The 22,451-nt window shown below is 49.4% G+C and overlaps 2 protein-coding genes across 2 annotated transcripts in view; one reads left to right on the top strand and one right to left on the bottom strand.

Annotated features, from left to right (window-relative positions):
* Positions 1 to 13,091: 13,091 nt before the first annotated feature.
* On the bottom strand, positions 13,092 to 14,735 carry Tex44 (testis expressed 44). Its single transcript, XM_013122107.2, has one exon. It carries the CDS (start codon positions 14,668 to 14,670, stop codon positions 13,183 to 13,185), a length of 1,488 nt encoding a protein of 495 aa, XP_012977561.2. The 5' UTR covers positions 14,671 to 14,735; the 3' UTR covers positions 13,092 to 13,182.
* A 96-nt stretch (positions 14,736 to 14,831) lies between these two features.
* The window catches only part of Nmur1 (neuromedin U receptor 1), a 39,743-nt gene continuing 32,123 nt past the window's right edge, over positions 14,832 to 22,451 (top strand). Inside the window, exon 1 of the mRNA XM_040753131.1 lies at positions 14,832 to 14,875. The gene's annotated coding sequence lies outside the window, so the exon portion shown is untranslated. The remainder of the gene's footprint in view (positions 14,876 to 22,451) is intronic.

Raw genomic sequence — 22,451 nt, forward strand, 5'->3', positions numbered from 1 at the left:
TGGGTGCTGGGAATTGAACTCAGAACTTCTGGAAGATCAGCCAGTGCTCTTAACCATTGAGCCATCCCTCCAGCCCGTTTGTTTTATTTCTTTAATAGCACTTCCAGGTTTTCTGTTAGTACCTTAGGGCTGTTTTTTACCTGCTTCTCTGCCGGGATGAGCTCCTTCAGGCCAAATGTTTTTGTGTTCTACCATGCTCTGCCATTCCCACTCAGAACAGTTAGTGCTCAGGACTATTAGACCCATTGAGTGAATGGCTGTTACAAGTCAGTAGGCATTTGAAAAGGCCAAGAGGTACCCAGGAGTGTTCCAGGGAGATGTCAGGCTTCAGGAAGGTTACATCGAAGAAAGGGAGGGCAACCAACCCACAGCAGCCTCGTCAGGCTGTGTTTCTGAGGTTGGTTTTCCTAGAAGGCAGGAGAAGGTGGTGGGGACGGACAGAGAAGGAGGAAGCAGACTGTGATACATCTCAAGGACGCCTCAGCCGATGCCGTGGGTGTCTCAGAGCGGGGGTGGTCCTTGATAGTCCTGAACTGAGACTGGTCGCTTCTATACCCATGAGCAGCAGTGGTTGCACACATCCATGAAGGAACATGTGACCCTAGGCAACTTGTTTTCCACAATTACGGTTATCTCCAGAGGGAAGCTGATAGCTGGAGGCCATCTGCCTGTGGCCAGCAGGACTGGGGAGTAAGACCTTCAGTCTTGCAGAGGCTCCAGATAACACAGGACAGTGCGTAGCATGTGGGACTCACCCAGGATGGGCATCCTGGTCAGAGAGTATGCCTGGACAAGAGGAAGACGAGCCCCACCCCCAACTCCAGAGGTGCGGGCAGAAGTCCCAAGGCAAAGTGAGATGAATCATAATTATGATGATGGCTTTAGGAAACTACAACCACATGAACATGTAGCCAAGGATGGCCTTGACTTTCTGGTCCCTCTCCAAGGGATGGAATATTATTAGCCTGTGTCGTCACCATGCCTAGGTTTACGAACTACTGCAGATTGAGTCTGGGGCTCCGAGTATGCTAAGCAAGCACTCTAGCAATTGAGCTAAGTCCCCATTCCCTTTTATTTTTGCAAAGCCTATCTCTGTTTGCCGGACTGGGTTCAAATGATCCTCTCGCGTTAGCCTCCTGAGATGGGGCTTACGAATGGGCACTATTACATGTTGCCTACAATTCCTAATCTTCTGTTGAACAAGGAATTTTGGATTTTCCTTTTGCATCAGTTACATAGCTTGTCCTGTTCTCCCTCTCTGGATACTGAGCCTAGGCTGATTTCTGAGCGATTGTCAGGAAGACATACAGGATAGGGCACGGGCCCAGGTAGGCCTCAAATTGTGTAACACAGGGATTACAGTGTCATTGTTTGTGTATGGAAGAGGGCTCATGGTGCTGGCTCCACCTAGAGGGAAGGCGAGAACCCAAGTTCAACCTTCCCAACTGCAGAGCTGACTGTGGAGTCAGTGCCCTGGAGAGCCAGCCCAAAGGCCACTCTGTGACAGCCACTTCCTGCTCTCAGAGCCCAGGTCAGGACATGTGGCAGCCACTGGCTGTTGACAAGAAGCCACGATGCCTGAGCTTACAGAGACCAGTAGGATGCTTCCTGGACTGGGCAGAGCTGCCTGGAGTGGACAACTAGTCTGGAAGTCAGTGCTTGCCCTATGAGGCTGGGGGAGGGTGGGCGTGGGCGTGTGTGTGTGTGTGTGTGTGTGTGTGTGTGGTTGCTCCCTGAAGACAGATGGTGAGGGACCAGGCTGCCGGTGGGAGGGAGGAGCCTGGGAAAGGCTTGGATTGCTGTGTAACCTAAGCCAGAGACTCAGTCACAGCATCGTGGATCTTGAGCCCCCGACACTGGCAGGTCTTGACCACCGCTAAGGCCCAAATTTCAGCACAACTGTTTTTCTGCTCCTGTCATGTCTCATACTCTTCACTTCTTCTCCAGACTTGAACCTGATTCCCTTCTTCTCTGCCTCCGTTTACCATGTACACGACACACTTGCAGTTCAACCCCAGTGCCCATAACTGGGCTTATTTCCTACACGGCGAATCTTTTTTTTTTAATATAAGGACCCCATCGTTTTATTTTTGCACCGAGGTTCCAAAGCTTTGTAGCCCATCTGCTCACCAGGGCACCGCAGGCAGTGCAGTAACTTGAATAGCAGAGACTGACAAGGGGTTCTGATTGTGGCAGCTCAGGAAGGGTAGAAACCATCCTCGGGGAACGCCAGTGCTGGACACCTACTGTGTACCGCCGTTACTGGGGTACCAGCCAAGGTGGCCGTGTGGACTGGACTGCCACAAACAGTAGCCTCTTTCTTCTAGGTTTTACGCAGGAGAGCATTTATAAACAGGACAAAGCCAAGCGGTTCAGGGGCCTCCCGGGCAGTGGGAGAAAAAAGCAGGGTGCAGGGGGCCAAGGCGGGGCGCTCCACGGGGCGCAGACCCCGCCCCGCCCCGGCCGGGCCCGCGGCGGCCTGAAAGGGCCTCTGTGTCGTGGCCGCCGCCCACCCGCGGCCGAGAGAGCACTTCCTCAGCTGCGCCAGACCCCGGAGGCTCCGCCGCCCCTCTAGGGACAGACACAAATAGTTCCAGGCGCAGCTGTCCGGCCAGTTGCCTGGGGAACTAAACTCAATGGACTGACGTCACCCGGCCGTCGCGTAGCAACTCGCACGGACTCTCCTTCCCCGCCCGGGCGTTGAGGTCACAGTCGTCAAGGAGACGGCGGGGCGGGGCCGGGGAGGGGCCGCTGGGTCCCTGATGGCCTGGATCCAGGTTGAGAGCCTCCGAACCTTGCAGGGTTTGGAGGAAACGGTGCTGCCTGGCTTGCAGCAACCCAGACACTCTGCCTTGCTCTCGGCTGGCCGGACCCGAGAAAGCCCCTTTGTGGCTCGATGCTCCCGGCGCTCAGATTTTTCTCGCAAACAGAGCCTTTGTTGTCCTCACCCCATCTTACTGCCCAGTTTTCTGTTCCAGCTTTGTTTCCTCACCAGGCCCCAACCTGTGCTCCCGTTCCATTAACAGGAGGCAGGCAGCACAGGGTGTTTTTCTTCTCACTCCTCCCGGGTCGCCCAGGAAATGTAGGCGCTGGGCCACCAGCCTTGGGGGAGGAGACACAGGGCCCTGCTCCCTGCATTCTGTCCAAATTCTGTTTCCTCCTCCACTTCTGAGCCTGACTTAAGCGCTCCTGCGTATGACTTTCAGGTCCACAGCAGCTAGGCCAGGTGCTCCAGGGTTAGGAAGCAGGGAACTTTGTGTGTACTTATAATGCCTCTCTGAATGTCTCTTCCACATCATGACTGAATAGAAAGCGCTGAGCTCAGAAGTCCAGGTGGGAGATAAGATCCAGAGCCTCATATTAACAGCTTTACCTCGTTACCTTCCCAGGCTGGGGCACTCCTGTCTCCAGTGAGTCTTGTTCAAGTTCGGTGTGGTTGAGGACATATGTGGGAAGATGTTTTCTCTCACCCAAAGCTGCAGTTTGATAAGTATTAATATTAGACACATGCCTTTGATGTCAGCGCTTGGGAGGCAGAGGCAGGCAGATCCCTGTGAATTGGAGACCAGCCTGGCTGGCCTACAAAGTGAGTTCCAGGACAGCCAAGGCTACACAGAGAAACCCTGTCTGGAAAAACAAAAATCAAAACAAAACTACAACAACAAAGTATTAATACGATGCAGAAGTTTGTTAGTCAACTTATTTCCTCATTGGTTGACATAATAAAATTCACATGCAAAGGAATATTTCTATATATGGAGTTAGGTAGAGGACTTAAAAAGACCCAAATGTCTTGGCTGCCTCTAAAGCGCACTGTCAAAGGATAGCTGCAGGGCGCTCACAAGCTTGTGTGAACCTGGCGGGCAGGCTCTAGAGTCCAGGAGTGGGTTGTGCCTGGCCTTGGGCAAACATCTGTGGGAAAGGTGACTTTTGTCTATTGTTTTTTTGTTTTTCCGAGGCAGGGTTTCTTTGTATTGTTTTGGAGGCTGTCCTGGAACTCAGTAGACCAGGCTGGCCTTGAACTCACAGAGATCCCCTTGCGTCTGCCTCCCCAGTGCTGGGATTAAAGGCGTGCGCCACCAGTGCAGCTGAAGGCCTTTTAATGAGGGGGTGTGGAGGTTAGAATTCCACCTGTATGCAGTGGGGGCTGAGACAGGGTTTGCAGGAAAGGCAGAGTGTGGCGGGAGGGGAGAGATATAAGCCACGAGAGGGGTGGTGGACACCAGGTGTCCCCACAGTCACTTCTTCCCTAGCTCTTCCTAACACAATTCCTCAATCCTGTCTGGGCCCTCAGTACTTCTCCTAGAGCTCTGTCTTGTCCAGTGAAGAGACTCCTAACAGATACACAGCACAGGAAACCCCAGAAGGTTCTGTTGTTGTTTTGTCTGTTCCCTAAGACAGAGAATCCTACAGCCCAGGCTTGTCTGGAATTTGCTATGAAGACCAAACTAGTCTTGTAAGAAAAAAGGGTCAGCCAAAGAAACACACTTTGGCCCTGCAACCAGAACCAAAGAAATGCACCCTGACCCTGAAATCAGTGCCAAAGAAACACACTTTGGCCCTAGAATCAGAGTCAGTGAAAGAAATACATCCTGGCCCTAAAATTAGAGCCAAAAGGCTAAAAAGGCCCTGAAATCAGAGCCAAATCTGACCCAAAACCTGAGCAGAAAACCAACCAATTCCTGAGCACGAGATCTAGCCAATCTGAGCTCAGGGATTGAAATCTGACCAATACTCACCTTGGAAATCTCCCTGGAAAAACTCTGCCCCTAAGAAGCCCCATATAAACCCTGTGGCTGTTCTGGGTTCTGCCCTCCCAATAAATCTCTTGAATGAGGTTTGGGTGAGAACTTCCATTACCGGAATTTTCCCTGGAACCAGAGCCTAGTGAGCATAGTTGTAACACTTTGCAAGGGAAACCTTCCCTAGCCAAGCAGAGTTGTTACACTGAGGAAGTCTTTCCCTGCAGCAGGGTTGTAAGCTGTTATGCTTACTGTGACCTGTGGTATTCCTTGGCTCCCGAGTGCCAGAATCCCCGTCCATGCCATCCAGTCCTCCACAATGCTTACAAGTCTTGAACGCTAGTGTTTCCTGCCTCGGCTGCCCGAGTCCCAGAATTCACCACTGTTAAATGCTGCTTTAGACTCTTTCCTGTTCTTCCACCCGAGACTGGGAATCTGCAAATAGACATCTGTTTAGCTCACAGCTCTGGAGACTGGGGTAGTGGAGAGCATGGGACAGTGTCCGACAGGAGCATGCTTGCCTCACTGAGCTGTGAAGCAAGCACTTCAGTTGATAGCAAGCATGCTCGCTCAGGTCCGCCTTTCCCTTACAAAGCCAAATCAATGATTTTAAAAGGCTGGAGAGATGGCTCAGAGGTTAAGAGCACTGGCTGCTCTTTAGAGGTCATGAGTTCAATTCCCAGCAACCACATGGTGGCTCACAACCGTCGGTAATGAGATCTGGTGCCCTCTTCGGGCCTGCAGACATACATGCAGACAGAACACTGTGTGCATAATAAATAAATAAATCTTTTAAAAAAGACTGGAAGTAGTGGCATACACCTTTGATACCAACTCACAGAGGGCAGAGGCAGGCAGATCTCTGAGTTTTAGGCCAGCCTGCCAGCCTGGACTCTATAGCAAGTTCCAGGTCAGTCAGGGCTTCACAATGAGATCTTATTTCTAAATAAATAAAATTACAGTAAGACCCCTGTTACCTTACTGAATCCCAATTACTTCTCCAAAGCCCTGCCTCCAAATGACCTTATGGTTTAAGTTTGGAGACTGAATTTCTGGAAATTTTAACTTTAGTGTGTTGGATTTTTTTGTTTTTGGTTTGGATTTGTGTATGCCTGTGTTTTTTTTAAGATTTATTTATTTATTATGTATACAGTGTTCTGTCTGCATGTCTCTCTGCACAACAGAAGAGGGTTTCAGATTTTGTTATAGATGGTTGTGAGCCAGCATGTGTTTGCTGGGAATTGAACTCAGGACCTCTGGAAGAGCAGCCAGTGCTCTTAACCATTGAACCATCTCTCCAGCCCCCATATATCTGTGTTTTTAAAATTAAAACGTTTAAGCCAGGCATTGGTGGCACACGCCTTGGAAGGCAGAGGCAGGAGGATCTCTGTGGGTTCAAGGCCAGTCCGGTCTACAGAGTGAGTTCAAGGGCAGCCAAGGCTGCACGGAAAACCCTGTTTTGAATTTTTTTTTTTTTTTTTTGGTTTTCCGAGACAGGGTTTCTCTGTGGCTTTGAAGTCTGTCCTGGAACTCACTTTGTAGACCAGCAGGCTGGTCTTGAACTCACAGAAATCTGCCTGCCTCTGCCTCCCGAGTGCTGGGATTAAAGGCATATGCCAACACCAGCCGGCATGTTTTGAATTTTTTAAAAAAAATTACTGTGTGTACATATATGTATGTGCATGCCTACCATGTTGTATGTGTAAAAATCATATGACAATTTATGAAAGCTGGCTTTCTCCTTCCACCCTGTTGGTCCCGGGGCTTGAACTCAAAACTTCAGGTTTGGCAGCAAGTGTGTTTAGACACTGAACTGTCTCATCTGCTCTATCTTTTTTTTTTTTTTTTTTTTTTGGACAAGGTTCCTCTGTGTAGCCTTGACTGTCCTGGAACTCTCTCTGTAGACCAGACTGGCTTCAAACTCAGAGAACCATTTGCCTCTGCCTCCCAAGTGCTAGAATTAAAGGTGTATACCACAACCTGCCTAGCAAAGTATTCATTGTGAATCAGAGTATGTCAGTGAGGTAAAAGAGAGGTTTGTCTTAGGGTTCCTATTGCCATGATGAGACTCAATGACCGAAAGCATCTTGGGGAGGAAAGGGTTTATTTGGCCTACACTTCCATATCATAGTCTGTCATTGAAAGAAGTCAGAGCATTGGTGGCGCACGCCTTTAATCCCAGCACTCGGGAAACAGAGGCAGGCGGATCTCTGTGAGTTCGAGACCAGCCTGGTCTACAAGAGCGAGTTCCAGGACAGCCTCCAAAGCCACAGAGAAACCCTGTCCTGAACACCCCCCTCCCAAAATAAGAAGTCAGAACAAGACCTGAGGAGGCAGAAGCCTGGAGACAGGAGCTGATGCAGAGGCCATGGAGGGGGGCTGCTTACTGGTTTGCTCTCCATGGCTTGCTCAGCCTGCTTTCTTATAGAACCCAGAACCAGCAGCCCAGGGATGGTACCACCCACAATGGCTGGACCCTTCCTCATTAATCACTGAGAAAATGGCCTGCAAGCTTGTTTGCAGCCCGATCTTTTAAAGGCATTTTCTCAATTGATTCCCATTTCTCAGATGATTCTAGATTGTGTCATTGACATAAAACTAGACAGTACAAGATCCATCTTAGAGTTGAAGAAAATGAAATCAGGAGACATGAAAACCCTGTCCTAGGACCACTGTGGTCACTGACGCAGGACTCTGCTTGTTTTTAGGTTTGGGTTCAAAGGATGCTTCCTATCCTGACCCTTCCACCAGGTCCTACACCTTGGCCTGGTTGGCCCCTGCTTAAACTACTCTAACCTTTGGTGGTTTGTGTCTCTGAGCACCAAGAACTTTAGCTTTTCAGCTGTCATGATTCCTGTTGGAGAGTTTGTGACACTCTGCCTCAAACAAACAAACAAAAACAAAAACAAAACAAAATGGCTGGGTGGTGGTGCTCACTTTTAATCTCACCCCTTGGGAGGCAGAGACAGGAGGCAGATCTCTGTAAGTTCCAGGCCAGGCCAGGCTCCAAAGCCCAGAAAAGGTCTGGAGTTATAAGTGGGTTTAAGATGCTCTGTGAGTGTTGGGAATTGAACCCTGATCCTCGAAAGTGCAGTCAGTGCGCTTAACTGCTGAGCCATCTCTCCAGACCTTCCTGTGTCTTCTTATGCCTAGGAGCTTCCTAGAGGTAATTTCCATCCTGTGCCTGTTAACTGGGCTATCTCAGGCTACACTCACCCTGACCCCCACCCTTCTCTTTCAAGTGTCAAGGTCTGGACTCGTCAGGTGTGGAGCAGTGCTGCCATTTGCCCAGCAGAGGGCGCACTCTGCACTCCTCAGAACTTCGGAAGAACAAGAGTAGCAAGCCTGAGAAATGAGGCTATTCCTCCACCTGGAGTGGTGCAGCCTTTCAGTTCAATAATTAGAGATGTGTTTTAAAAACCATGTTTGTTTTAATTATTACTGTGTTTATGTGTGTGTTTAGGTATGGGTGTTACACTCCTAGCCTAAACTTCCAAATTTTCTTTCTTTCTTTTCTTTCTTTCTTCTTTTTGAGACTGGGCTGTCTTGGAACTCCCTCTGTAGACCAGGCTGGACTCGAACTCACAGAAGTCCTCTAGCCTCTGCGTTCTGAGTGATCTTTTACATGGGAGTCTGAATTCATGTCCTCACATTTATGGCCACTTCCTCTCAGCCCTATTCTTTTTATTATTATATTATTGTTATTGTTATTATTATTATTATTGAAATAAGGATTTCACTATGCAGCCCAGACTGGATTTATTTTTATAAATTTTTGTTTGTTTTTATTTTGTTTTGTTTTTGAAACAGGGTTTCTCTGTGAAACAGCCCTAGCTGTCCTGGAACACACTATGTAGACCAGGCTGGCCTTGAACTCACAGAGATCCACCTGCCTCTGCCTCCTGAATACTGGGATTAAAAGTGTGTGCCACCATGCCTAGCATAATTTTTTTTCATAGGGTATCACTGGCTGTCCTGGAACTCAGAAATCTGTCTGCTTCTGCCTCCCAAGTAGGGGTATGAAACACATGTGCCACTGTATCCGGTCTGATACACACACACACTCACACACACACACACACACCAATTTTTCCAGACAAGGTTTCTCTGTGTAGCCCTGGTTGTCCTAGAACTAACTCTGTAGACCAGGCTGGCCTATAATTTGCAATTCTTCTGTTTTAGTCACCATGCCTGGCTTGACTTTTTCCTATGGTTTGAATTTATGACATATACATACCCATATCTTTTTTAAAATTTTTATTTATTTATTGCTGCACCCGCTCTCTCAGCCTGTGTCCAAGAATGTGTGGAGGGTGTCGGGATTGATGACACAGAGACCAGTCGGTGGTATAAAGAAAGCAACCCCCCCCCCCCCACCCCCTCCCCCACCCCCGGCTTTATGCTTACCCCGGCTGCTTATATACCCTGACACCAGATGCGGTGGTGGTGGGGTCAGGAAGAGGCAGTTAGTCATTGGAAAGGTCAAAATCAGGGTGTTCCCATGGGTGAGCCCTTCTCAGGAACTTATTGCTCCGGTAAACATTTCTTACCAGCACCGTATTGTTTTTAGTAAACATGTCTTCTCTGAGATGGGTTACAGCTGCCTGCTCCCAGGCTGATGGGGAAGTGGGCCTCCAGCCAAGGTCTGTTGTTCCCACAATTTATTGTGTATACATTGTTTCTGCCTGCACACCAGAAGAGGGCACCACATCTCATTACAGATGGCTGTGAGCCACCATGTGGTGCTGGGATTTGAACTCAGAACCTCTGGAAGAGCAGCCGGTGCTCCTAACCTCTGAGTCATCTCTCCAGCCCCACATACCCATCTCTTAGGAAGACAGCAGCCATGGTCACAGCCTGCTGTGAGGGAAGATCGTGAAGAGAAGGCGGAGGAGGAGAGTGGGCGGGCAGAAAAGTCAAAGTTCGGTGCCGGTCCACTAACCCCAGCTATCCTCACATGGGGGAACAAGGCCTTCCTTGATACAGACGGCAGACACTAGCCCTGTCCTGCTGACTACTGGTCTGGCAGAAATGACATTTTGTCTCCTTTTTTATTTTTTTGAGACAGGGACTTATTGTGTGTAGCCCCAACTGGCCTGGAACTACTTGCTATGTAGACCTAGCTAACCTTCACCTGCCTCTGCCTCCCCAGTACCTGGACTAAAGTTGTGGGCCATTGTACTGGGCCTATTGTTTTTGTCTTCCTTCCTCAACCCCCCCTCGTTTTCCAGTTTCTATGTAGCGCTGGCTGTCCTGGCACTTGCTCTATAGACTAGGTTGGCCTTGAACTCACAGAGATCAGCTTGCCTCTGCCTCCTAAGTGCTGGGATTAAAAACATGCATCATGATCACCTGGCCCAAAGTCTATGTTTTTTATTTAATTTTAATTTTTAATTTACTTTTTGGTTTTTCGAGACAAGGTTTCTCTGTATGGCTTTGAAGCCTATTCTGGAAATCGCTCTGTGGACCAGGCTGGCTTCAAACTCAGAGATCCGCCTGCCTCCGCCTCCCAAGTGCTGGGGTTAAAGGCATGTGCCACCACCACCAGGCTTTTTAGAAAAATTTTATGTATATGAATGTTTTATTTGCATTTGTCTGTGTACCATTTGTATGCCTGGTGCCCGTAAAGGCTTGAAGAGAGACTGTTAGATCCCCTGACTGGAGTCGCAAATGGCTGAGTCGCCGTGCTGGTTTCGAACCCTGGTTTTCTGCAAGAACTGCAAGTGCTCTTAACTGGTGAGCCAGCTCTCCAGCCCCTGCTGTGGTGTTTTTTTTTGGGGGGGGGTTTCGAGACAGGGTTTCTCTGTGGCTTTGGAGGACCCCTGCTGTGTTTGTGAGGCAGGGTTCCAGGCAGCCTAGGCCTTGAACTTCTAACCCTTTTGCCTCTATCCTCCAGTTGTTGAAGGATACATTCAAAAGCTCGTTCCAGAAACTGCTGTCTACTGTCACAGGTTGCCCGTGACTTTGTCCTGCTTCACGTCTCAGCACTTTAGAGCACTCTGCAAGCAGCCGCCCCGCACCCTCCCTGCACTTTGCTGGTGTTAATTTCTTTTAGCTTGTGTAGTTTGGGCGCCTTCAGGGCCATGTGCCCATCACGGACAAGGTCACTTGCCCTGGGGTCTGTGTCCTATGAGCTGCTCCCTGCAGCTGGTTTTTCTTTTCACTGTTTGCTCTTTGGGGGCCTGCTCCCAAATAAATACACGGGACGTATTCTTAATTATTAATGTGAGACCGTAGCTTTGTCTACCTTTTGCCTCTGGGCTTTTACCTTCCTCCATTCTATACGCCACATTTTCCTTTTCACTGGTGGGTGGCTAACTGGCCCCTGGCATCCTCCTCTCCTCTTTTCCTTGCTCCTTCTCTTCTCTCTTACAAGCCTAGATTTCTCCTCATATTTATTCTCTCTGCCTGGCAGCCCCACCCCTATCCCTCTCCTGCCTAGCTATTGGCCATTCAGCTCTTTATTAGACCAATCAGGTTTTTTAGGCAGGCAGTAACACAGCTTCACAGAGTTAAACAAATGCAACATAAATGAGTGCAACACATCTTTGTATCATTAAACAAATAACTACACAGCATAAACAAATGAGACACATTTTCAACTAATATTCTACAATAGGTCCCTCTGTTTCTCTTGCAGTGGGTGGTGAAGGGGGAGGTCTTTTTGTGTTCCTCCTGCCTTCTATTTTATTCTTCTTGCTCTGTCGTTTCACACTTGGCCATATCATTCCGGCTGGGGTGTTGAATGTTCACCTCCATCCCCAAGGGTGCCATCCCAATTTTTTCATATATGCTCAAGCCACGACCAGTGAGACAGTTCACTTCCTGTTGCCTTTGGATCAAGATGCAGAATTCTCCAGCACCATGTCTGCCTACATGACGCCATACTCCCAGCCACCATGCTCCCTGCCATGATAATGAATTAAACTTCTAAACTGTGTGTCACCTCAATTAGATGTTTTCCTTTATAATAGTGTTGTGGTCATGGTGTCTCTTCACAGCAATAGAAACCCTAACTAAGACATTATGCATACTTTAAAAATGAGAGCAATTGGGACCAGAGAGATGGCTCACCAGTTAAGAGGCACTAGCTGCTCTTGCAGCGGACCCAGATTCGATTCCCCACACCCAAATGATGACTCAACCCTCCAGTTTGGGAAGTGGGGAATCCAGCAACCTCTTCTGGCCTCTGTGGACACTATATGAATGTACTGTGTATACATACATGCAGGTAAAATACTCACATACATAAACATTTAAAAAGAAAAATATTTTTTAAAAATATGAGCATGGAAAAACTCTAAAAGCCAAACCAGTCAATGGGCTGGGTTCATCCCCAGGTCCCTATTTGGAGACACACAGGAAAGTTAGAATTGATGGATGGATGGTCCCTGGCTGTGTGTAAGGCTGTGCCTGAGGGCAGGGTTGGGCTGGGGCTTTGCCCAAGGTGTAACACTGGGTCTTGCCAGAGGATGACTGTGGCTTCCAACACACGTGACCCGGGTGCTCTGATTCTTGCTCCTGTATCTACTTTCTAAGATGCAGATGGCAGAGGCCAGAGTAAACATCATGGAAATAACCTGGGCCAAAGGTGGGCAGCCATTGTTTGGCCAGTTTGAAATTGAGTGGCCTTATGTCCATGACAGTTTCCTCCCACCCCCTTAGGCCAATGATGGTTTGGTCACCCTCCCTGAGCCCTGTTCCATGGAGTGCTACATAGTTCCGTTGTGTCCCTGTGTCTTAAGCACTGGTGTGTCCATGTTTGTGTGTGGTAGAGCTCCTCTCTCTATCCCAAGACAAGGAGATGGAGGCCTGGAGTGGGGCCTAGGGCAACAGACACCAGAAGTCTGCTTTTAACCTTAAAAGGATTCTCGGGACCCAAGTGTGTGTATCCCTACTATGAAGCCTATATAGTACTTTCTTCCCAATACTCTCTACTGCCTCCCAGAGGCTCAACAGGTAACCTGGGCATGGGGCTCAGGAATGGGCATGTTACCTGTGGAAAAACCGCTGATTTTCCCCCATCTTTGTTTTGTTTTGTTTTGCTTTCCAAGACAGGGTTTCTCTGTATTGTTTTGGAGGCTGTCCTGGAACTTGCTCTGTAGACCAGGCTGGCCTCGAACTCACAGAGATCCGCCTGCCTCTGCCTCCCAAGTGCTGGGATTAAAGGCGTGTGCCACCAATGCCCGGCTCCCTTTTGCCCATCTGAAACGCCCTTCCGGTCTGTTCCCCAGCCCTGTCAGAGCCCGGCTGACTCAAATGCACAACCTAAAAGTGTTCTTATTTCCAGAATATTTTGGACCCTTCTGTCTTTTGACCGCAGGCCCACTGCATGGATAAGGGCGGAGCTTAGAAAATAAACGCTTGTGGATATTTACTGAAGGTCTGGGTGGGATCATCTATCCAGACGTGGGGTGGGAGCAGGGGACTTGTGGTCTAGTCAATTGGGGCCAGTGCGGGCCCAGCGTGGGGTCAAGTGGTTGGCCAGGTAGCGCACAGCTGAACGGATGCCTTCCACAGTTCGCCTCTCAACGGACTCCAGGAGGTGTGTGACTGAGCGCAGGGCCGAGCCAGTCCCAGCCACCAACCCTGAGGAGAAAGCTGACCTGGCACTGCCCAAGAGGCTAGAGACAGTGCGCAGGCTGGGACCCTCATCATGGAGCCTGTCAGCTGGAGAGCTGTGGTCTGAGGCCAGAAGGCCCAGGGCCAAACCCATGCCCGTGGCTGTGTCTGACCACACCAGGATGTCTGCGAGGGAGCTGATGGAGCCCTCACCACCACCCAGCAGGCTAGTCATGGAGCGCATGTAGTCATTCTCCACATCAGGCCTGTACAGGCTGGGGTCTAGAAGGTTCCTGTCCAGGGATATGTGGTGGGGATCTGGAGAGGGAGGTGGACTGCCCCCTGGGGAGCTGGGGGAAGGTGGGGGAGTCTGCACGGTCCTTGAGTTGTCAGCTAAATCCTCCCCGGTTGGCACTGGAGCTTTGCTTTCGGGGTTCGAGGCCTGGAAACCTTCAGCTTCCTGCTCAGCAGACTTGGTGATACCCATGCGCTCTTGGTCAGGACTACTGGTATCCAAAGATGAGTCGGCAGCTCCCTCAGAAGGCTGGACATCTTCAGGCGGGGCAGAGGGGATGTCAGCACTTGGAGCTGTCTCTGGCTGCCCTTCAGGAACACTGAGCTTTCCTGCTATCTTTTCCTGGCTCTGGGAGTCACTTGGGGAAACTGTGCGGCTCCGACGGTGATTTTCAGCCAGTCTGTCCCACACTGGATTCTGGAAGCCCACAAACATTTGCAGGACCCCCTGGTTTTGGGACAACAGAGAGGGGCTTTCTTCAGGATTCTCCTGGTTATGGCTTGGAGCATCTGGGCTCTCATCTTTGTCCCCAGAAGTTGACAAATCCATGGAGATGGCTGTCTTGACATCTTGCCCTGGGGAGGTAGTCATCTGCATGGAGGCCTGATTCCCATCTTGTCCCATGGAAGTGGCAATTGTCTTGGACTCCTGGTCTTCATCCTGCCCCATGGAGGTGGCAATCTGCACGGAGGCCTGGTCTTTATCCGGCCCAACGAGAGTGGCGGTCTTTGTGGACACCTGGTCTACATATTGCTCCTTGGAGGACGCACTCTGCATTGAGGCCTGGTCTTCATCCTGCTCCGTGAAGGTGTCAGTCTTGATGGAGATTTGATCTTCGTCTCGCTCTGTGGCAGTGATTGTTGACTCAGAGGCCTGGTCTACATCCTTCTCTTCAGATATTGTTGAAGTGCTTTCTACCGGCGGGCCATCATCAGGCAGATAGTCTGGACTTTGGGACTCTCCATGTATGACTGCAGAGTTGTCATCAGCTTCGTTGCCCACGGAGGCCTCAGGAAGATCATATACTGGCTTGCTGGTGGCTTCAGCCTCTTCCAAGGGCTCGGTGATCATCTATGCCCCCTGCTACGTATGGTGTTTGGGGAGGAGTGGCTTGGCTCTGCTAGGCTCAGTTGTCCAGGTGGTGAGGTCACAGGAGGTGGAGGGCAGCTAGTGATGTCACAGGTACTTGCAGAGCAAGGTCTTGGGGGTCCTGAGCCTACCAAGTGACTGTCCCGGTGGGCTGAATATAGGGGATGATTTGTAGCCAGCGCTGCAGGTACATGGGGAATGAAAGATGACTGTCTCGGTTTACCATGGGGGTGTGTAGGTGGGTGTAGGTGCAGCCACCAGGTTGTGAGAAGTTGTGATGACAATACTTTGCGGAATGATAAGGGAGGATGATATTGTGTTAGAATCAGTGAGGGTTTTTTTTTTTTTATTTCTTGAGGTGGGTGGAGAGTTGGTGTCTTGCTGTATAATTCAGATTGGTTTCCCACTCTGATCCTTCTGCCTTAGCCTCTCAGGAGCTGGGATTACAGATGTGCTACATCAGCTTAGAATCAAGATTGATATCACCCCTCACTGGTGCTTCAGGATACCAATTTAGCCAATCTTTCTTTGGGACACATTTCTCCAGCAATGGGGAGGGACAATGGAGAACAGAGCCTGGGTGGCATCTAGACTGACTATCCTTAGTGCTACAGTTGACCTTGTGACACAGGGCAATCTACCTGCTTAGCTGGGCTGGGGGGAAGGGCGGGGGGGGAGCTGCAAAAGGTTGCAAACTCCAGGGTAGTCCTAAAAAGAGCGTGGGCCCTAGCATCTCTCCAAAGTCTTAGGTCTACATTTCCATCCTCTCTCCTCGGGGTGGTGGGGGTGAGGGTGGAGATCAGCTTCTTCAAGTCACTGACTCTGGGATTTGCATCTCACCTCTCTTCAGTCTTCAAGCTCTTCAGGTTTTGTTCCCAGTGGGAACACTTTAAAGTTGAGGCCAGTGAAACAGCTCACTGGAAAAGGGCTCTTGCCTCCAAGGCTGTGATGTCTGAAGAGGATGTTCAGGACCTATGGTAGAAGAGAATTGACTGCTACAAGTTGTCCTCTGCAATCTACATATGTGCCATGGCAACGCACGCGCGCGCGCGCACACACACACACACACACACACACACACACACACACACAGAGGGAGAGACAGAGACACAGAGAGATAGAGACAGAGACACAGATACATACAGAGAGACAGGCAGACAGAGAGACAAGAAATGTAATAATAAAAATATTGGGCCAGATGCGGTGGCACACGCCTTTAATCCCAGCACTTGGTAGGCAGAGGCAGGTGGCTCTCTGTGAGTTCGAGGTCAGCCTGGTCTACATAACGAGCTTCAGGACAGTCAAGGCTACACAGTGAAACCTTTTCTTTCGTTCTTTTTTTTTTTCAACAGGGTTTCTCCATGTAGCTCTGGCTATCCTAGAACTTGCTTTGTAGACCAGGGTAGCCTCAAACTCACTGAGATTTGCCTGTCTCTGCTTCCCAAGTGCTGGAATTAAAGGTGTGTGACACCACTGCCCAGTGACATCCCTTTTTTTCCTTAATTTTTAAAATTTTATTTAAATTAGAAACAAGCTTGCTTGACATGTCAATCCCAGCTCCCTCACCCTCCCCTCCTCCCCCAACCCCACCAACCTCCCCAACCCCCCATCCAATCCCCCCCTTCACTCCCCAAGGATGGTGAGGCCCTCCATGGGGAATCTTCAAAGTCTGTCCCTCCCTCATATGTCCAGGCTGAGAGAGCATCCCTCCATGTGGAATGTACTCCAGGGTTAAATACTGATCTACTATCCAAGGCCCCATAGATTGCTAAGGCCTCCTCACTGACACCCACGTTCAGGGGGTCTGAATTAGTCCCATGCTGGCCTCTTAGTCACCAGTCTGAGGTCCATGAGCTCCCCCTTGTTCAGGGCAGCTGCCTCTGTGGGTTTCACCATCCTGGTCTTGACTCCTTTGCTCATCACTCCTCCCTCTCTGCAACTGGGTTCCAGGAGTTCAGTTCAGTGTTCAGTTGTGGCTGTCTGCCTCTGCTTCCATCAGCTACTGGATGAAGTCTCTAAAATGGCATACAAGGCAGTCATCAATCTCATTATCGGGGAAGGGCATTTAAGGTAGCCTCTCCACTGTTGCTTAGATTGTCAGTTGGTGTCATGCTTATAGATCTCTGTAAATCTCATTAATGCCAGATCTCTTCTCAAACCTATAGTGGCTCCCTCTATTATGGTATCTCTCATCCTGCTTTCTCCTCTCTTCTTCCCCTGCCTCAATCTTCCTGCTCCCCCATGTCCTCCTCTTCTCTCTTCTCCTCCCTTTTTCTCCCAGCTTCCTCTCCCCTCCTCTCCTTCCATGTTCCCATTCCCCTTCTCCAGAGTACCATGCATATCTCTCTTAGGGTCCTCCCTGTTTCCCAGACTCACTGGTGGTGGGATTCTTTTCTCTCTCTTTCTTTTTGTTTTGTTTTTGAGACAGAGTTGCTCAGTATCGATGGAGCCAGTCTTTTGAATTCACTCTGTAGACCAGGCCTCCAATGCTGGGGTTAAAAGCACGCACCACCACTGCCTGTATTTTCTTATAATAAACAAACAAACATAAACAAAACAAGAGATGCTGGTCAGTATAACAGAAGCTTAGCATGGTAACTGGCTTTCCCATGCCTGTAGATGCCAGCCAATGCCAGCTCTGGGTCACACCACAAGGTGTGATATCACAGTCCACAGACTCCCTCCTTGACCTGCTCTCTCCCACGTTGCCTCTCCTGGTCCCTGGCTCCTTCTCTGATGTCACACTTTGAACCTGGAACCTGGAATGTCTTTCCTTCATAGGCTTATGTTTTGAACCCTCTGTCCCCAGTTTGTAGAATTAGTTTGAAGTCTGTGAGCCTGGAAAAAGTGAGCCCGGCTGGTGGAAATAAGACCCTCTGGCACTGGTTCTTAGGATGTCATGCTTGTCCTGGGTTCCAATCATGCTCTCTGCTTCCTGTGTGCTGTGACTTGAACAAAGGAACTCATGTTTCTGCCACCATGCCTTCCTGGCCACAATACACTGATGTGTCTCTGAGTTTCAGTCAGAATAAGCTATTTCTCAAGTTGTTTCTGTGGAGTACTTTGCCAAAGTAACTATCAGAGAAAGTGTGCTATAGACTGAGTTTTCCTGTTCCGACCACCTGCTCCCAAATAACCAACACAGAGGCTTAATATTATTTATAAATGCTCAGCCAATAGCTCAGGCTTGTTACTAGCTAACTCTTACATTTAAATTAACCCATATTTCGTCGGGCAGTGGTGGCACACGCCTTTAGTCCCAGCACTTGGGAGGCAAGGGCAGATGGATCTCTGTGAATTCGAGGCCAGCCTGGTCTACAGAGCCAGTCCCAGGATGGCCTCCAGAGCTACACAGAGAAACCCTGTCTGGAAAACAAACAAACAAACAAAGAAAGAAGCCGATTGGCAAGGCAGGATAAAGTTAGCTAGGACAATCAAAACGAGGATGCTGGGATGAAGAAGGGCGGAGTCAGGGAGACGCCAGTCAGCCGCTGAGGAAGCAGGATGTGTAGAAAATGAGGTAACAAGCCATGAGCACACAGAGGCGCTAGGAGGACGTCAGTTGTCCTGCTCGGTCACACTCCACCTTATTGCTTGACACAGCGTCTCTCACTGAACCTGGAGCTATAGCCACAAGCTCCAGTAATCCTCCTGCCTCTTCCCCACAGTGCTCGGGCTACAGATGTGAGCATGCAGCCATGCCCGCTTTTTACGTGAGTGCCAAGTATTTACACTTAGGTCCTCATGCTTGTTCAGTAAGCACCATTATCATGGCACCACCTACTCAGCCTCAGGCCTGGTTTTACGTGGTGCGTTTTATGACAGTCAAACCTAGGGCTACTAACAACTAAACTACATCCCCAGACTCAGTAAATTTCAAATGCTATAAAAACGTGTGAAAGGAGCTGGGCGGTGGTGGTGCATGCCTTTAATCCCAGCACTCGGGAGGCAGAGGCAGGCGGATCTCTGTGAGTTCGAGGCCAGGCTGGTCCGACAGCCTCCAAAACAATACAGAGAAACCCTGTCTCGTAAAAACCAAAAAATAAATAAATAAATAAATAAATAGTGTGAAAGGACTGGATAGTGAGTCTAAGTATTTGAAATAAAGAGAGAAGAAAAGAAAGAAAGGAGGAAAGGAAGGAAGGAAGGAAGGAAGGAAGGAAGGAAGGAAGGAAGGAAGGAAGGAAGGAGAAAGGGACCTGAGAGATGGCTTAGCACTCTTCCGAGGCACTGGAGTTTGGGTCCTAGCATCTCCATGGGGCAGATCAGAGCTGCCTGTAACTCAGTCTCCAGAGGAGGGGATCTGGCATCTTCTGCCTTCAAGAACTCCTGCACTTATACGATCCATGTGTGCATAAACACATACACACAAAAGAATTGTAAAAAATCTGCCTGAAGCCAGGCATGGTGGCACATACTTGTAATCCCAAAGTGGGAGGTGAGGGCAGGAGGGTTAGGAGTTCCAGATCATTCTTGACTACATACAAATTTTGAGAAAAATCTGTGCTATCTGAGACCCTGCTTAGTCTCAGCAAGCCAAGAAGCTGCCTCAGGGAAATTTTGGCAAATGGGAGGCTAGCCTGGGCTACACAGCTTATTGTCTCCAATAAGCAAACAGATGGAAAGGACAGAATATAGCAGGAAGTAGGATAGCACACCTCGAGCCTGTACCTTACGTTTTGGGAGATCCATTCTGTAAACTGTTATCGAAGGTCCACAGTTGTGTCAGAGCAGGTCAGAGCACTGCTTCCACCAACCTGTGTGAGCACAGTCAGGCCACACCTACACCCGTAGCATCCTGCATCCACTCTTCCCGCCCCTCCTCTGGCCACTGTCTATTGATGTGGTCCCAGGAGTCGGGCCCCTTCCAGGTTTTCCACCTTCACTGAAGGTGTGTGGATCTGTAGCTCTCTCAGGCTTTGTAGTCCCCGTCAATGTGTTCCCCATGGTCTTACTCAGCTGGGGGAGCCCAGTGCACAAGCTCCCACCTGGCTACTATTGAGGCCACCTTGGGGATACCTGGTAAGGTCCCTGGGAGCTTGAGTCATGGGGCTGGCTGTCCCGGAGGGCGGCCTCTCTGAAAATTGGTGCTTCGAGGAGCAAACACTTGGCTCCAAGTCTTCCCTGAAGACCTCCTCCTTGACTGTTTGAGAAACCAAGGCAATGGAGAAAACAGGGCCACAAGAGCAGATGGTGTGGGAATTCCACATAGAAGACATACCGCTTTTGTTTGGAAGAAGCAGTTTAATGAGCCCCGTGGGTGGGGGCTGAGACCCCAAAGGCATTCTTGAGTTACTAAGCCTAAGAAGGGTGGCTGCTGGGTTAGCACAGGGACTGGGAGAACCCTCTTGCTGTCTAGGGCCCCACCTGAGCCCAGACTCTGCACTTCCCAGGAAATGAAGGTGGCCCAGGCTGCCACCCACAGAGGAGAAGCTGGAAAATGCCAGGCTCTGGGAACATAGCCCTGCCAGGCTTGAGCAGAATAGTAATTCTTCTAAGGGAGATTCATGTTGTTTGTGTCTCGGTCTCCAAGGTAAAGCCCTCAGTGGGCGTGGCCCATGCCAGGCTTACCAAGGCCTTTGTGTGAATCCTGGGAGAGCACAGGTTTCCTGGAGAGTGCAGTGCCCTTGGGCAGCTGAGAGAGAGACAGGAGGGCAGCACATAGCAGTGCTGGGTGGTTGCTTAGTATCTGCCTCACACATTCTCTTCCCGATGGACTCAAGCGGGAGACACACGGTCAGACCAAGTTCAGATGCGAGTTTATAGGCAACTGACTGACGAGTAAAAGCTGTAACACTGTAAAATCTGGCAAAGGGAGCTGGAGAGATGGTGGCTCAGGGGTAAGAGCACTGATTTCTATTCCAGAGGACCTGGATTCAATTCCCAGCACCCACATAACAGCTCACAACTGTCTGTATTTCCAGTTCCAGGGCAAAACACCAATGCACATAAAAAAAATCTGGCAAAAAATTCCAAAGGGAGAAGTAGACATAAGTAAAAAAAATGCTCTAAATCAATGGATCCCAATCCTTCAGCCCTTTAATATAGTTCATGTTGGGATGACCCCCAGCCATACAATTATTTCATTGCTATTTTGTTAACTGTAGTTTGCTACTCTTACACATCATCATGTAAATATCTGACAAGCAGGATGTTAGTATTCAGGCATAAGATAAATTACAATCTAGAAAAAAATGACATTTGATATTTCTGCCATAAGGGCCTTACAACTAAACTATATATAATCCCACTCATAGCCACGTGTGGGCCAGGCCTGTTATTCCAGCAGTCAACAGGCTAAAATGACAGGAAGATCAGCTATTTGAGGTCATTATCCCATACTCCACATGCACGAAATTGGAGTCCAACCTGGTCTACCTAGTAAAACCCTGTCTCATGCAAAACACCTCCCAAGTGCTGGAATTACAGTTACGAGACACAGCCGGTGAGCAGTCAGAGTTCAGGGCTTACGTCATCATAGCACTGGACCTGTCTTTGGGGCTTTTGTTCTGACACTTCTATAATTCATTTGTCTTTTCAAGAAGGCATAACTATTATTTAAATTACTAGGACACATTTGCAAGTCAAAATAAAATTCCTTTTTAAATATTCCAGAAACTCAGGTCCTCCATGCAAATAGAATTCAGAACACTGCCCAAATGCCCGCAGAGGGGGATGGAACTGACCAAGCGCACCCCCAACCCAATCTCTGAAACAAAGGGGTGCTTTAGCATCCCCTGATCCCACCCTGACTACCCAGATCTGAGGCCAGCTTTGTTTGTGAGTCACCATGTGGTTGCTGGGAACTGAACTCAGGACTTCTAGGAAGAGCAGCCAGTTCTTTTAACCGCTGAGCCTTCTCTCCAGCACGAGACCAGTTTTGTTGATCCCCATCTCCAGGGCCCTGGATGGGCCACTCCCTGGGGTTGCCAGACAACAGCTCTGAGTCTAGGAAGGTGGGTTCTAGGCCCTTCACATGGCCTGGCTATGTGCCAATTTAAGGGGTCCAGGTACAGACCAGCCTTGGGAAGCTATAGTAGAAGTTGTGATGAATCTACAGTGTCCCTCCTGCTATCATCTCTGTCACTCCTCGAGGTCCTTAAGTGCCAGCCAATGCTACCGGATAGAATCCTAATGGTGAGGTCTAGCAGTTAAGGCGCTTGCTGCCAGGCTTAGTGACCCAAGTCCGATCCTGGAATCCCTGGAACCCACAATATGGAGGGGAGAGAGCTGATTCCTGAAAGCAGCTCTCTGACCCATGCACACACGTCCTTTCCACACAAAATAAACTGAGTGTGATTTTCCTAAAAGGGGAAGGGGCTGGAGAGATAACCCAGTGCTTAAGCGCACTGCTGCTTTTTGTAGAGGACCTGGGTTTGGTTCCCAGCTCGGGGACTTACACGCATCTATAACTCAAGTTCCAGGGATTTGGTGTTTTCTTCTAAACTTGCAGGCCCCAGACATGCATGCGGTGCACAAGGAGACAAGCAGTCAAAACACTCATGCTCATAAAATTAAATAATCTTTAAAAAAAATTCCCAGAGGGCCTGGGATGCAGCTCAGCAGCAGAACACCTTCCTATCAAATACTGTACTCCCAGGTTTAACCTCCAGTCACACACACACACACATACACACACACACACACACACACACACGCACACACGCACACCACACACACACACACCACACACATCCCTACCTTCATGCATGTGCCCAAATAAGTATCTGCTTGTAAAAAATGAACCACTCATTATCTTGTCA

The sequence above is a fragment of the Mesocricetus auratus genome, unplaced genomic scaffold, assembly GCF_017639785.1.
Source record: "Mesocricetus auratus isolate SY011 unplaced genomic scaffold, BCM_Maur_2.0 Super-Scaffold_100010, whole genome shotgun sequence".
Classification (NCBI taxonomy): Eukaryota; Metazoa; Chordata; class Mammalia; order Rodentia; family Cricetidae; genus Mesocricetus; species Mesocricetus auratus.